Genomic DNA, 17,142 nt, shown 5'->3' with positions numbered 1-17,142 from the left:
ATTTAGCAGGACCCCTAGTTCCCCAGGTTAAGTTTAGCCAGATCCTCCGTATCACAAAGAATTCCATTGATTTCTCATGCCAGAATTAAATGGTTAAATGGTGCATGGAGTCTGCCAGGCAGATAGTAATTATGGGAATATGGCAGGGAGATTGATGAGAATAGCGGCTACTTCAAAAACTTCAGCTTTTGATAAATATGCCCCATATAGGTAATTGGCCTGGTTTTAGGTTCAGAGTTTCTGTTTTATTTGAGGAGTCAGAGGTCAGGATTTAAAAGAAAGGGGTCATAAGTAGAACAGTAGAGTTGGGGGGTGGAGTTATCGGGTTGTGGTTGTCATTGTCAATAGGTTGCTGAGAGCTACAGTTCTGTCACAACTCACAATCCCTAGATACTATGAAAAGGGCAAGAACTGTATTGGGCTTTATTATACATTTTTATTTATTTGAGACATTTTTCAACAAGATCAGTAAAGCAAAATCACCAGGTTTTTGTGGTTTCTCCTGCTATAAGATAATAAACCTCCCCATCAATTGAAAGATTGTGCATAAAATGTAGAAAAGTTGCAAAGTTCCCTGTATTTGTTCTTTTTAGTTATTTTTTCCTGTTTTATTCACTTTAAAATTCATTTTTTTTTTAATGGCCAGCTTTTCAATTGGTCTTCAATATTTATTTTTTATAGATTTTGAATTATTTGTCCTCTTCTTCTGACTCTTTCCAGATTTCAAATGGGGGGTCACTGACCCCGGCAGCCAAAACCTATTGCTCTTTGTAACTTTTTATTACTTATGTTTCTATTCAGCCCCTCTCCTATTCATACATCAGCCGCTTTATCAAACCACTCCCTGGTTACTAAGGTAAATTGGACCCTAGCAACCAGATAACTGCTAAAAACCCAAACTGGAGAGCTGTGGAACAAAAAAATAAAATAACTAAAAAACGACCAACTGTAAAAAATGAAGACCAATTGCAAATTGTCTCAGAATAGCATGCACTGCATCATACTAAAAGTTAACCCTATAAGAGCAAAGAACAGATATAAAAATTGGCCAAATAAAATCTAGCCAGTTCATGTAGAAGCCAAAGTTCAAAGTAAAAAGTCAGTTTTAGGTTGACTTTCCCTTTTTACTCAATTGCCCACTTTAATTAAAGCCTTATCCTTATAACTGTTGGAGAAGAGTGTAAGCTCTTGTAAACAGGGTCCTCCGAATATGATTGTAGAGCACAGTGTAACCCAAATTATTGATCCCCAGACTGCTTTCTCATACATCTCTACCAAATTCTTATGAACAGACAAAAAAAAAATAAAATATATATATATATATATATATATATATAACTATTAGATGCCATTATAAAATGCAAAGAATCAAAATATGTTCGAAATATGGAATCTGCAAAACCCGAAGGACGAAGAATGCAGTAAATGTCAAATATGATCACGGTCAATAATTCGCTGATCGTGTTAGACACGGTAAGGCTATTTCATTACTTCACCTCCCTCAGTCTCCTCTTGTTCCAGAGACTGTCGGCTGGGAAACTGCAGGGCCGAGGCCAGCGGAGAGGCGGCAACAAAGTGGTGAAGGGCAGATATGTAAGGGATGTAGGCATGTTTTACTAACATAATCACTGCACAGATCAATCTGCTAACATTCCATTTTTTATTTATGTCATAACATCTGATGGGCAATTACTGGGAAACTCAAACACCCACTTTACAGCTTTATTTCTATCCCCTCTTCTCTCCCTACTATACCTGCTATCCCACAGCCCCAGTCCCTTCCCAGAGGCTATCTCACCAGCCCCAGTCCCTAGGGCACCAGCCCACTGCTACTACTGCTATCCACACCCCAGCCCTCCCAGAGGCTATTATCCCACTGCTACTATAGGCTCTATCCCTCCTATCCCTTATTATCCCCACTGCTACTATAGGCACCATCTCTCCCTACTATACCTGCTATCCCACAGCCCCAGTCCCTTCCCAGAGGCTATTATCCCCCACTGCTACTATAGGCACCATCTCTCCCTCTATACTGCTATCCCACAGCCCCAGTCCCTTCCAGAGGCTATTATCCCCCCACTGCTACTATAGGCACCATCTCTCCCTACTATACCTGCTATCCCACAGCCCCAGTCCCTTCCCAGGGGTTATTATTCCCGCACTGCTACTATAGGCACCATCTCTCCCTACTATACCTGCTATCCCACAGCCCCAGTCCCTTCCCAGAGGCTATTATCCCCCACTGCTACTATAGGCACCACTCTCCCTACTATACCTGCTATCCCACAGCCCCAGTCCCTTCCCAGAGGCTATTATCCCCCACTGCTACTATAGGCACCATCTCCCTACTATACCTGCTATCCCACAGCCCCAGTCCTTCCCAGAGGCTATTATCCCCCCACTGCTACTATAGGCACCATCTCTCCTACTATACCTGCTATCCACAGCCACAGTCCCTTCCCAGAGGCTATTATCCCCCACTGCTACTATAGGCACCATCTCTCCCTACTATACCTGCTATCCCACAGCCCCAGTCCCTTCCCAGAGGCTATTAATCCCCCCACTGCTACTATAGGCACCATCTCTCCCTACTATACCTACTATCCCACAGCCCCAGTCCCTTCCCAGAGGCTATTATCCCACTGCTACTATAGGCACCATCTCTCCCTACTATACCTGCTATCCCACAGCCCCAGTCCCTTCCCAGAGGCTATTATCCCCCCACTGCTACTATAGGCACCATCTCTCCCTACTATACCTGCTATCCCACAGCCCCAGTCCCTTCCCAGAGGCTATTATCCCACTGCTACTATAGGCACCATCTCTCCCTACTATACCTGCTATCCCACAGCCCCAGTCCCTTCCCAGAGGCTATTATCCCCCACTGCTACTATAGGCACCATCTCTCCCTACTATACCTGCTATCCCACAGCCCCAGTCCCTTCCCAGAGGCTATTATCCCCCCACTGCTACTATAGGCACCATCTCTCCCTACTATACCTGCTATCCCACAGCCACAGTCCCTTCCCAGAGGCTATTATCCCACTGCTACTATAGGCACCATCTCTCCCTACTATACCTGCTATCCCACAGCCCCAGTCCCTTCCCAGAGGCTATTATCCCCCCACTGCTACTATAGGCACCATCTCTCCCTACTATACCTGCTATCCCACAGCCCCAGTCCCTTCCCAGAGGCTATTATCCCCCCACTGCTACTATAGGCACCATCTCTCCCTACTATACCTGCTATCCCACAGCCCCAGTCCCTTCCCAGAGGCTATTATCCCACTGCTACTATAGGCACCATCTCTCCCTACTATACCTGCTATCCCACAGCCCCAGTCCCTTCCCAGAGGCTATTATCCCCCACTGCTACTATAGGCACCATCTCTCCCTACTATACCTGCTATCCCACAGCCCCAGTCCCTTCCCAGAGGCTATTATCCCCCCACTGCTACTATAGGCACCATCTCTCCCTACTATACCTGCTATCCCACAGCCACAGTCCCTTCCCAGAGGCTATTATCCCACTGCTACTATAGGCACCATCTCTCCCTACTATACCTGCTATCCCACAGCCCCAGTCCCTTCCCAGAGGCTATTATCCCCCCACTGCTACTATAGGCACCATCTCTCCCTACTATACCTGCTATCCCACAGCCCCAGTCCCTTCCCAGAGGCTATTATCCCCCCACTGCTACTATAGGCACCATCTCTCCCTACTATACCTGCTATCCCACAGCCCCAGTCCCTTCCCAGAGGCTATTATCCCGCCACTGCTACTATAGGCACCATCTCTCCCTACTATACCTGCTATCCCACAGCCCCAGTCCCTTCCCAGAGGCTATTATCCCCCCACTGCTACTATAGGCACCATCTCTCCCTACTATACCTGCTATCCCACAGCCCCAGTCCCTTCCCAGAGGCTATTATCCCGCCACTGCTACTATAGGCACCATCTCCCTACTATACCTGCTATCCCACAGCCCCAGTCCCTTCCCAGAGGCTATTATCCCCCCACTGCTACTATAGGCACCATCTCTCCCTACTATACCTGCTATCCCACAGCCACAGTCCCTTCCCAGAGGCTATTATCCCCCCACTGCTACTATAGGCACCATCTCTCCCTACTATACCTGCTATCCCACAGCCCCAGTCCCTTCCCAGAGGCTATTATCCCCCCACTGCTACTATAGGCACCATCTCTCCCTACTATACCTGCTATCCCACAGCCCCAGTCCCTTCCCAGAGGCTATTATCCCACTGCTACTATAGGCACCATCTCTCCCTACTATACCTGCTATCCCACAGCCACAGTCCCTTCCCAGAGGCTATTATCCCCCCACTGCTACTATAGGCACCATCTCTCCCTACTATACCTGCTATCCCACAGCCCCAGTCCCTTCCCAGAGGCTATTATCCCCCCACTGCTACTATAGGCACCATCTCTCCCTACTATACCTGCTATCCCACAGCCCCAGTCCCTTCCCAGAGGCTATTATCCCCCCACTGCTACTATAGGCACCATCTCTCCCTACTATACCTGCTATCCCACAGCCCCAGTCCCTTCCCAGAGGCTATTATCCCCCACTGCTACTATAGGCACCATCTCTTCCTACTATACCTGCTATCCCACAGCCCCAGTCCCTTCCCAGAGGCTATTATCCCCCCACTGCTACTATAGGCACCATCTCTCCCTACTATACCTGCTATCCCACAGCCCCAGTCCCTTCCCAGAGGCTATTATCCCCCCACTGCTACTATAGGCACCATCTCTCCCTACTATACCTGCTATCCCACAGCCCCAGTCCCTTCCCAGAGGCTATTATCCCCCACTGCTACTATAGGCACCATCTCTCCCTACTATACCTGCTATCCCACAGCCCCAGTCCCTTCCCAGAGGCTATTATCCCCCCCACTGCTACTATAGGCACCATCTCTCCCTACTATACCTGCTATCCCACAGCCACAGTCCCTTCCCAGAGGCTATTATCCCCCCACTGCTACTATAGGCACCATCTCTCCCTACTATACCTGCTATCCCACAGCCCCAGTCCCTTCCCAGAGGCTATTATCCCCCCACTGCTACTATAGGCACCATCTCTCCCTACTATACCTGCTATCCCACAGCCCCAGTCCCTTCCCAGAGGCTATTATCCCCCCACTGCTACTATAGGCACCATCTCTCCCTACTATACCTGCTATCCCACAGCCCCAGTCCCTTCCCAGAGGCTATTATCCCCCACTGCTACTATAGGCACCATCTCTCCCTACTATACCTGCTATCCCACAGCCCCAGTCCCTTCCCAGAGGCTATTATCCCCCACTGCTACTATAGGCACCATCTCTCCCTACTATCCTATTATCCCCCCCACTGCTACTATATCCCGGCAGCCACTTTCTCATCTTAACTGCTACTATACATTTTTATAAAGCATGATATTTTCCTTGTTGCAAAACCCATACAACTTTGCTTTGAGAAGTATACATAGTGTACTCACTGTACTTGGAGCTATGCTTTAGTTATAAACATGATTCCTGAAATGCAGATCAAACTGACAGCTAAGCATGTGTCCAAGTGAAAATCATACATTCAAATGTACAGACTTTTATATATTACATTTCTCATTTAGTCTATCTACACATTTTTTCTTTTAGAAAAGTAAGCCATTGCTAATATTTTCAAATGCTTATACATACAGAGACTAAGGATTCATTTACATTGCAGATTTTTCTCGGGTTTTAGTCAGAATTGGCCTGAGGCTAATGGCACATGGGGAGCTTTTCAGCCCAGAGTATTTCAGCCAATTATTTTCAATCACCCCCTGCCAATTCCATTCATTTGAATCTGAAATGCCCGGCAGTACAAGTGTTAGCACTTTGCAGTCCATGAAAGCTCACAAGAGCATTTCCCAACAGATCCAGCAAGTGATCACATTGTGTGACATTAGCTATAATAAACCTGATATGTTCCTGGCAACAAATGGCCCACGGGCACTGGCACAAGTCTAAAGTGATGGTTTCCTGCACTCTGGTACTGCCCCATGTGCCAATGCTCTAAAGATATCAAAATCCTACTTTGGGTTTCAAATAAGACCACTGGTGCTCTGAATACTCTGTGCTGTTAGACTAATCAGACACATGAGTACGGGCCCTCCCTGGAGTGAAGCAAATACTGTCGATAAATGCTCACTTTTGGCAATTAAGTGAATATTGAAAACTGTAGTTTTCCCTCAGGTCTGTGGCACATGGTACAGGTATGGGATCCCTTATCCGGAAACCCATTATCCAGAAAGTTCCCAATTACGAAAAGGCCATCTCCCATAGACTCCATTATAAGCAAATAATTCTTATTTTTAAAAATGATTTCCTTTTCCTCTGTAATAATAAAACAGTACCTGTACTTAATCCCAACTAAGATATAATTACCCCTTATTGGGGCAGAACAGTCCTATTGGGTTTATTTCATGGTTAAATGATTCCCTTTTCTCTGTAATAATAAAACAGTACCTGTACTTGATCCCAACTAAGATATAATTACCCCTTATTGGGGGCAGAACAGCCCTATTGGGTTTATTTAATGGTTAAATGATTCCCTTTTCTCTGTAATAATAAAACAGTACCTGTACTTGATCCCAACTAAGATATAATTAATCCTTTTTGGAGGCAAAACCATCCTATTGGGTTTATTTAATGGTTAAATGATTTTTAGCAGACTTAAGTTATGGAGATCCAAATTACGGAAAGATGCCTTATCCGGAAAACCCCAGGTCCCGAGCATTCTGGATAACAGGTCCCATACCTGTATTAATGTGCAGCATTTTGCCCACCAGGTTTACTGGACATGGCACAACTACCCCTACAGCCTCCCCTAGAGATAACTGGCCATTACCTGTACATGTTGGATATTATTAGGCTGCAGTCAGTCTTGGTGGTTTAAGGCTATTGCCATTTAACTCTATGGGATGCAACAAGGGGAGATTTCGGTATTCTGCTATGTGCCAATACAGTGGGCAAAATGTCTTAAATCGGTCCCTTGGGTCTATAGCCTTTAAAGAACCAGAAATAAACTTTTTTTTACATCTATCATAACACTGTCTTTGCATGCTATTTATAATTTTGTCTTAAAAGTATTTTCCCAACGCTTTTACATTACCTATCTGATCCCCAGCGCCGGATTTCTTATCCAACTATAACTGACAGGCTGAGAAGGGACAGTCAGGTTGGCAAAACAGTCAGGTTTAGGAACTTCAAGGAACAATTACTCACAAAAGCAGCTCTATCGGAGAAAAATGATCAATATGACCTATAGGTAAGTTTTTATGGACATTAATATTTTGAAAAGTAATTTTTTTTTAGTGTCAGTATCACTTTAAAGTTTTATAGTGGTGTAAGGGTCACGGCATAACATGCTCTTTGTACAATTACCTCCTATAATGCTGGGGGGCCAGACCTTCAAACTAGAACCCCTCAGCCGAACCTCAAGGGTAACTGGTACCCCAGATACGAAGATACGATAACTTTATAAAGTATCCCATGATTCCTATATTAAATGAAGGCAAAAAGGGCACCATTGTGGGGGAACACGTGGGCAGGCCCTATGCACAATGACACCGTTAGACGATTAAATACCCAACCCCAAAACCCTTGGTATCCTGCTAGCCCTGCCTGTCCCGGCGCCAGATCCAGATATGATGACACTGCTGAATTTTTACATGTGTCAGAGAGGTTTCGTTTTATTTCCACTTAGATCGGACAATCAGAAAGGAGCATGAATTAACTTTTGTGGGTCAACGGCAAATAAATAACAGGTTACTATATATTAGAGTGCCTATGGTTAAAATAAAATATTTGATTTATAATCAAATAATAGTCTCATCTTTTTTTTATAAGGTAAAAAGTATCATGTATTTTCCAAGGGTACAAACTGACTGGGTGCCAAAGGACGGAAGGTTTGGATTGGTTTCTGCGCTCAGTACCTGACCGGGATACAGTACAAACTCACTGGCATTTTACTATAGGGGAATCCCTAGGAAACAACAGTTGCTCTCATTTTATTGCCATTTTCAATTCAAATGCTGCTATTTCCAACCCGTTTACCATGCTGTAATTTATGGCTCCCTCATTTAAACAGGATTCTCAGCACACTCTCAGGGAGAACAGATTTACAGCACAGATCACATCCAGTTTACACAAACACTGTAATTAAGTGCCATAAATCTAAGGTGAATGTTCTTCATCATGCACTGCCCAGGGAAGAGAACACAGACTGGTGTCATTCTATCCTCTCATTCTATCCTTTCCTGCGCTACCCACGCTGCTGCTATGAAAGGAAAAGCCTTGTAAAACCTCTTGCTAGCCACCCTGTTACTGCTAAATCGGTTTCCCTGGGCTGCCCAGGTATGTACTCAGTATATGTTAAACAATAAAATTTGTGATATTATATATTCTATAATACCACTATATACATCTACACACACACACACATATATATATATATATATAGCAGCGAACCCAGGGTGGCACACTGCTTCAGCTCTTAGCTTGGGTGCAAGGTAAATGATTTAAATATCCAAAAAAGACCAGCAACACCGAGTTATATTCCAAAAACAATCAATTGTGTATTAAAAACGCATGAACAGCCAACTTTACATTTCGGTCCCCATCGGGCCTTTCTCAAGGCCTTGATATAAAACGTATCAAATGTTCATTTAGTTATAATTTTAACAGACACTGCACCCACTGTATGGAAATGCTGATGGCCAATTGGTTTGATGCCCTACTGACACAATAAATTAAGCACGACGATCCTTGGATTCAGCCAAATACTCCTCAACACATTCGTCCCAACTCCAAACCACATCTAAACCCTAATATCCATATTTATGTTTGAGAAAAATAATTATTGCACCAATGCTGAGCAAAAAAAACCCAAAACACTGCGGCTTTTCGGCCCAATACCGTGTCCGGCACAGAATATTTTAGTATTTGTCTGAAACCCCAAACGGAATCCGAAACCTAATTTGCTTATTCACATTATGAAAAAACTTGAAATTGTCATGTTCAGCTTTCCAGAGCTTTATGACTTTAAAGGTTTGGATTCAGTTCGCTCAAGCCTTAGCCACTTAGTTCAACGCATAGGATTTTGCCAAATCCTGCACCGAATTCTGGATTCAGTCCATCCCCATTATATATATTTATATACAGAGTAAGTGTAGGCACACCAGCTTAGTAACCATATAGGAGCCTGGGTGCAGAGTATATATATATATATAATATAAATACTGAAGATGTCCAATATAAAAAACGATCCACACCCATTGGGGCTTATGAGGCATCAAATGAAATTTACTTACATTATTCTGGATCCCCGGCTTTTTGCTTCAAAAAAGGCTTTAGACCCCGCCGAATGGATACTGTGGATCTTTGATTATTTATATATATATATTAGGTCACCCGCTTTTATACATATTATATATAATCTCATATCTGCATAGGATAGACATATAGAATTCACTAAAAAATGCAGGGACATATGAAGGTCAAAATGGGGAGTCCAGAAGGAATTTTTGGAGGGTTTATCAAAACATCCCCGATTGTTAGGAAACTTTTTTCAATTAATCCACTAAAGCTGATACCTGTGTGAATATGGCAGAAGTTGCCAGTCGAACGCAGCTTCCCCGAGCAAAGTCGCCCATTCCAACCCTTATTCCCATGTGATTCGGAAACTTTTAGATTTAACAATTTATATTGTTCAAATAAATTGTGAAATCTTAAAAACAAGCACAGTTGATATATTAACAAAGCGGTAACTACTGTTAGTAAAAATGACCATACGATGATAAATCAGCCCCTCGGATTCAGCCACATTCATAGTTATTCGGTCGAATATCAGGGGCTGACCAGCGAAAATGAACTCAGCACTGAATATGAAAGTTGGGGGTTTGGTTAAGAATTTTTTTTTAACTTTTTTAATCCAAAACTTACTTGGTGCATCGACAGTATAAAATAAATAAATAAATATATATATATAATTTTTTTATTGTGCACCCCTTACACCATAGCTGGGGGCTGCAGCAGGGCTAGTGATTGTAGAAGCAGGAAAGGCAAGCATCTCCCTCTCTCACCCCCTTATTCCCAGAGGAACGCAGGAGTAAAAGTGAAGGGCTCCCATCCAACCTAAGAGACCTGGGTGCAGCCTGACAGAGTGGCCCATCCCTGACTATTTGATACAGAACAACTGGAAGGCAATTAGCGGCCTGCTAAGCCTCGCGTAACAATAAATCACTGACCCAAATCCCCCCTCTTCCCAAATGCCCCTCATTATTAAATCTGCTTTAATGAACCAACCTCCCAAGCAAATACATTTCCATGTTAATGGCCGTGCACCTGCCTATCACAATACCCCCTCTAGAAAGGAATGTAGGAAAGCAGAGCAATGCAGACAAGCTCGGACATTTAAAAGGAAGCACAGGGATTCTGAAAAAGGTACCGAGGCGGCTGGTTAACCCTGTAAGTGCAGCACCGTTTGTCTCCCCAATGCAAAAAGGAAAATGAAGGTCTGAAATGAATAAGACTTGATAATGGATATGAATATGGTTGCAACAAAGTCCATACAATCCCATATAAAGAACTTTACAGGTTTATTGTACAAGTTCATCCAGTAAAAACTGGAGAGAAATACATTCTATACCCCGAGTCTGGCTAGGGCTGTAGGGCCATAGGGATAAGTAAGCCAGCAATTCCTGCCTTGCATGTCGCCCAATGCATGCCAGCTCATTAACTGGGGATTTAGATACAAACAGATCTCTTTAACCCAAATGCATAAATTATCCCATGAGAGGGGCCAATGGCTTCCGGCAAAAACCAGAAAGGAAAAAAATAAAAAAAGACAGGGCTGTGCTCGTAGCCCCCAAGGTGTTTCTCACTTACTATCTGTGTCAGTCCTCTGCTGCATAAAGACACTTCTTGTATCCATGAATATATATATATAGTGAGATTTCTATAGTGAGATTTTCTCCAGAGACTTAAGAAGTTATATAGTATAGATATATATTTATATATAACAAACAAAAAGTCCAGCACTCTCAGGACTTATTCAGAATAAAGGGTTTTTCTTTTTTTCACTAAGTCCTGCGAGCACTGGACTTTTTGTTTGTTATATTCTAATATTTTCTACAGCCCCTAGGGAGATGTGGTATTTTTTTGTGTGCACCCTCCCTAGACTATATATATATATATATACATGGTAGAAGGAGGGCACATACCACAATGGGTACAATGGGTGCCGGGTAAAACGTTAGAAATACAGAAAACAGAGGACTCGGCACTCACAGGTCTAGGTGAAAAAAAAAACAAAATATTCTTTAATGTGCCAAAATCAAGGTCCTAATTTGTAACCAAAAAGTTGATTTTTGCACATTAAAGAATATTTAGTTTTTTTCACCTAGATCTGTGTGAGTCCTCTGTTCTCTCTCTCTCTCTCTCTATATATATATATATATATATATATATATATATACAGGTATGGGATCCCTTATCCGGAAACCCATTATCCAGAAAGCTCCGAATTACGGAAAGCCCGTCTCCCATAGACTCCATTTTAATCAAATAATTTAGAATTTTCAAACTGATTTCCTTTTTCTCTGTAATAATAAAACAGTACCTTGTACTTAATCCCAACTAAAATACAAATAATCCTTATTGAATGCAAAACAATCCTATGGGGTTTAATTAATGTTTTATTGATTTTTTAGTAGACTTAAGGTATGGAGATCCAAATTACGGAAAGACCCCTTATCCGGAATACCCTTGGTCCCGAGCATTCTGCATAATGGGTCCTATACCTGTATAAATATATAATATAAATGGATCCTGAAAAGATTAGAGCTGTTAATATAAAATCTCCAACACTGAGCTGTAAAGTGATGTGGAATATGTCTATACTCTATAAAGGCTAATAAAATTACAGGATCCTTTATCCAGAAACACATTATCCAGAAAGCTCCAAGTTACAGTAAGGCCATCTCCCACAGACTCCATTCTAATCAAACAGTTTAAATTTAAATAGTTACATTTTTCATTCGGAAAAACCCCAGGGGTTCTGAGCATTCTGGATAACGGGTCCCAGAGCTGTAATAAGCTGCTTTCTCTATCTATATGGATCCCGGCAGAAGGTTATTGAATACCTACTTTCTCTACCTGTGCAGAAACCATAATAAATGTAAATAGAAGGGATGTGCAACATTGTCCCAGGGCAAACGTCAGCTACTAGCCCAGTACAGTAAAAAGCTTAGGAACTGGCCTCGGGCTGAACTGTACTATCACTGAGCATAATATCTTGTTTATCTTGTTTATCCTGTGTGCAGCTGCTTAGATAAATCAGTGTTAATCATTAAGAAAGCAAAGCGGGAAAAAATAAAATTCCGATTTGAAAACAACATTTTTAAAAAAAAAAAAAACTGGGGAAACCCCCCTCCTTAATTCTGAAAGCCTAATGTTTGCTCGGCCGTAGCAGGGCCACCGGGTTCTATACACGGAGACAACGTGCTATTTGCAACTGCTAATTTATGACATAATTGCTCAGCACTGAGTTCATGAACAATAATCTGTTTCTAATGAACCTCTCCTCCTTCTATTGGCTACAGCAGAGAATGCAGAAGCAAATGGGGGGGAAGCGACGCGGGGCCCCCCCTCAGCCCGCAGCACAGTGATGTTTTTCAATGCTGGTTGTAGATGGCTATCATAAAATTGTGTTTATCTGTCTGTTTTCTGTTAGGAGCCATTGTTGCCTTACAGCAATGACATATTAACAAGCTTGTCTGACGATCGGACGCGGTAGGAACTATTCCTCTGCGCAGTTTTTTGCTTTGCCAGAATGAATGGAAATCATTTTATGTGATAGAACGACCCCCAAAATCCACGTTCTGTGGCTGTGTCACTGGGCCTGACCCAGACTGATAATTCCAAACATGAGTTACTTACTAATATTCACAAATTAGAAACGATAGGCAGACACTGAGAGTTAATAGAAAACATAAAGTCCAGATTTTAGGTAAAAAAAATTCACATTTTTTTGGAATTCTATAAAAATCCTCATAGATTGATTTAAATGGTAAATTAGTGGTCTCTCACTACTGAATTATTGTATTGGTGGAATAACTACGTGAATATTTGCATTATATTTTATTAAAAAGATACAGTTGAGGGTGTGAAGGAGTCGTTTTGAGAGACAAATTATGCGCTGAAATGCGTCGTGCGTAATATTAATCACATTGGGCTGGGAGGAAAGCCTCAACAATGACGCAATTGTTTCCGCCCAGGGAAGAGATAATTAGGCAATATTTATAGAATTATTATTGGGAGTAACGATGCTACAATATCTGGGTTTCAGCTCTATTTATAGGTAAATAAATCCCCAAATAATCACTGTAGTGAGAGTAGGCCCAGAGGGAATCCCTTTGGGCTTGAGCATTAACTCACTTAGGGCTGATTATTTAAGCACTGGTTTGTGTTACATTTGTCTATGGTAAACGGTACCAGGTCACCGAGTGTGCACGACCCTGCTGGAAATCACCCCCTGCACGTAACGACTGGCAAAGAAACTAATAGACATTTCAATAAGGAAAAGTAGCCCCCATTATCCAGCTCCAAAGAAAGGTGAGTCCCCTGCACTATGGGTCAGTAATGTTCCCAATGTGGTTCCTATCCAAGGAACAATCCCATTATATTGCCCGCAGCACCGGGACTGTTCTGTATCATGGCACCATGAACCCTATTTATAAAGGAATATGAAGTGTCAGACTGAAATCTAATGCACAATGTGCTTATATAGATGGAAAGGGTTATTGGGGTCCCTAAACTGTACTGGTGGGTAGAATATTATATATAATATCTATATATTTAGAGCCATGGCTTGAATCATAAAAAACAGATAAATGTACATATTTTGATGTGCCATAATATACAGCAATAGCCCCATTTGCAACATAGAAATATCTTTTGGGTAACTAAACAAACATAATTAAGTTCAATGAGCAATTTGATGCCCTCCAGTTTATTTTAACTTGTATCTGCCAGAATGGGGAAGGTAAGCAAAGGTTGTGCCAACTGGTATTCAATGTAAAAGAGTGGGCATCCCCAGACTATGTTTAGTTAGTATTATGGGCATCCCCAGAATGGGTTTAGTTGGTATTATGGGCATGCCCAGGATGGGTTTAGTTGGTATTATGGGCATACCCAGACTGGGTTTAGTTGGTATTATGGGCATCCCCAGACTGGGTTTAGTTGGTATTCAATGTAAAACAGTGGGTATCCCCAGACTGGGTTTAGTTGGTATTCTAGGCATCCCCAGACTGGGTTTAGTTGGTATTCAATGTAAAACAGTGGGTATCCCCAGACTGGGTTTAGTTGGTATTATGGGCATCCCCAGACTGGGTTTAGTTGGTATTCAATGTAAAACAGTGGGTATCCCCAGACTGGGTTTAGTTGGTATTATGGGCATCCCCAGACTGGGTTTAGTTGGTATTATAGGCATCCCCAGACTGGGTTTAGTTGGTATTATAGGCATCCCCAGACTGGGTTTAGTTGGTATTCAATGTAAAACAGTGGGTATCCCCAGACTGGGTTTAGTTGGTATTATGGGTATCCCCAGACTGGGTTTAGTTGGTATTATAGGCATCCCCAGACTGGGTTTAGTTGGTATTATAGGCATCCCCAGACTGGGTTTAGTTGGTATTCAATGTAAAACAGTGGGTATCCCCAGACTGGGTTTAGTTGGTATTATGGGTATCCCCAGACTGGGTTTAGTTGGTATTCAATGTAAAACAGTGGGTATCCCCAGACTGGGTTTAGTTGGTATTATGGGTATCCCCAGACTGGGTTTAGTTGGTATTATAGGCATCCCCAGACTGGGTTTAGTTGGTATTATAGGCATCCCCAGACTGGGTTTAGTTGGTATTCAATGTAAAACAGTGGGTATCCCCAGACTGGGTTTAGTTGGTATTATGGGTATCCCCAGACTGGGTTTAGTTGGTATTCAATGTAAAACAGTGGGTATCCCCAGACTGGGTTTAGTTGGTATTATGGGCATCCCCAGACTGGGTTTAGTTGGTATTATGGGCATCCCCAGACTGGGTTTAGTTGGTATTATGGGCATCCCCAGACTGGGTTTAGTTGGTATTCAATGTAAAACAGTGGGTATCCCCAGACTGGGTTTAGTTGGTGCTGGGGGGCTGCAGGGGGGCCTGATTTTTGGGTTCTAGCAAACATGGGGCCTAAGGCAATACAGGAATATTAACTCACCACCATGAGTGAAAATACTATATCAGCAAAACCTGTGAATTAATACAAAATGCACCCAAAAAGTTGCTGCCAAACATAAAGGGTGGTAAATGCCCCCCCCCCCATGTGCCCCTGGGTTACCTGCAATATATTGGGGTGCTGAAGCCTTTGCAGTAAGATCATTTCTTTGACGATCTTGAAGGCAGCCAGCCTGTAGCAGTCCTCTAGGGTCCCATAGTGCCTGACGCAATTCTGGATGTCGTGCCCCCCAAAATCGACCGATTTCATCGCCACTGACAGGCTGCCATTCAGCAGCGATTTATAGACCGCTTTGGTGTAACCGGAGCCCAAGTAGCGCACATCGGTGCCATTCCTGATGTCCTGGCAGCCCAGCCGGGGTGAGCGCAGTGACACGTCTATTTTTGAGCCTGGCTGCGATAGGGATAAGGTGTCGCTGTCCGACCCGGGCACCTTGTCGTAGTCCCATTTCTGCAGGTCCATTAAGCGTCTCTCCAAGGGTCGGAGCAGCCTGGCCGAGGCTGAGGTCGGAGGGGTAACCCGGTGCTGCCTGTAGCGCAGAACCTCCGCGTACCTTTCCCGCAGCTGCTGGAGCAAATCCGGCGCAATTGCGCGCAAAGACGCGTCGGTCCCATCCTGGAGTCGCGGATGCTGCTGATGGTGATCGAAGCCGGGAGCGCAGAGCAAGTTGAGCAAAGTGGCGATAAAGAAGGACAGACAGAAGCCAGCCGCCACTGCGATCTTCCTGCGTCTCATGATCAGCCTGTCGCAGCTACAGCTTGCGTCCAGATGGAAGGATGGGGGCCGCTCACATCGTACTCCCTCACACTGCTGGACCTCACCCATATAAGGAACACTCGCCTGACACTTGCCTCTGCGCTTTTAAACGACTAAAGCGCTTATTAGCCATAAGCAGAACCCACCCAGAGCAAAGCCCCCCCTTTCCCTGCTCTCATCCCACCCCCTAACGTCACTTGATGGGCAGTTCAACAGACACCCCCCCTCCTGACTCCTGAGTCTGGCGCAAAGGCGTGTGGGAGTTGTAGTTCCTGGCTGGAGGGGGAGCTGTGTGTAATTCTATCGCCTGCGCTAAACGCTGGGATACCCACAGCTGATCGATCCAGCAGCTTGGAATAAATAAGCGATGGAGTGTGTGGGGCTGCTTGGCTTCTCAGCACATCCATGAGGTCCCATCATTCCCCTGCAGCAATGCACAACGTTTCTCATTCTATATGGCTTCCTTCAGTGATCATAATAAACAAAAAATACTGAAGATTAAATCCTGCAGATAGGGCTAATGGGCATCAGGCAGATTTGTATACTAGGTGCTTCATAAGGTAAAGTGGCTCTGTTCCCAGGAGCTTGCACTCTAGAAAAGTGGAAAACAAGAATGAAGATGAAAGGAAGAGTAGTTACAAAGCTGAAGCGCTGTTTATGGCGTAGGTAGGGGTAAGTCGAGCTGACAGTGGCCGCAGCGGGCTATTTAAGATGCACCTGTAGTCTCTGCGCTGCCATATAAAGCACAAAAATAGATTTGTTAACCTGTTCGTTAGAGAAAGACAGCTCTGTTCACAAGAGCTTTCAATCTAGTGACAGGGGTTGCTGGGAGTTGCAGCACTGAAGTGGCACTTTACATAGCCCAGGGTTAAGGTTTGGAGCTCTGAGTATATATATAAAGATCATCGATGAAGTGATTGGCACGCACACAGGTGTCATTGGCACGGATACAGGTGACATCATACATTTTCATGATGTCATAGACCAGGTCTGGACTGGGATTCAAAATAGGCCCTGGCATTTCAAGTACACAGAGGCCCAAACAGCCCCCCAGCAGCCCAATAA

The 17,142-nt window shown here is 43.7% G+C and overlaps 1 protein-coding gene across 2 annotated transcripts in view; it reads right to left on the bottom strand.

The window, feature by feature from the left end:
* The window catches only part of pkdcc.2 (protein kinase domain containing, cytoplasmic), a 46,749-nt gene extending 30,540 nt beyond the window's left edge, over window positions 1-16,209 (bottom strand). The window contains exon 1 of one of the 2 annotated variants that reach the window (XM_031901535.1): window positions 15,424-16,209. In XM_031901535.1, the coding sequence (XP_031757395.1) occupies window positions 15,424-16,146 (723 nt within the window). In that variant the 5' untranslated portion in view covers window positions 16,147-16,209. 2 annotated transcript variants of the gene reach the window in all.
* Window positions 16,210-17,142: the final 933 nt, after the last annotated feature.

Source organism: Xenopus tropicalis, chromosome 5 (assembly GCF_000004195.4).
Source record: "Xenopus tropicalis strain Nigerian chromosome 5, UCB_Xtro_10.0, whole genome shotgun sequence".
NCBI classification, from domain to species: domain Eukaryota; kingdom Metazoa; phylum Chordata; class Amphibia; order Anura; family Pipidae; genus Xenopus; species Xenopus tropicalis.
This window is presented reverse-complemented; position numbering and strand designations above follow the sequence as displayed.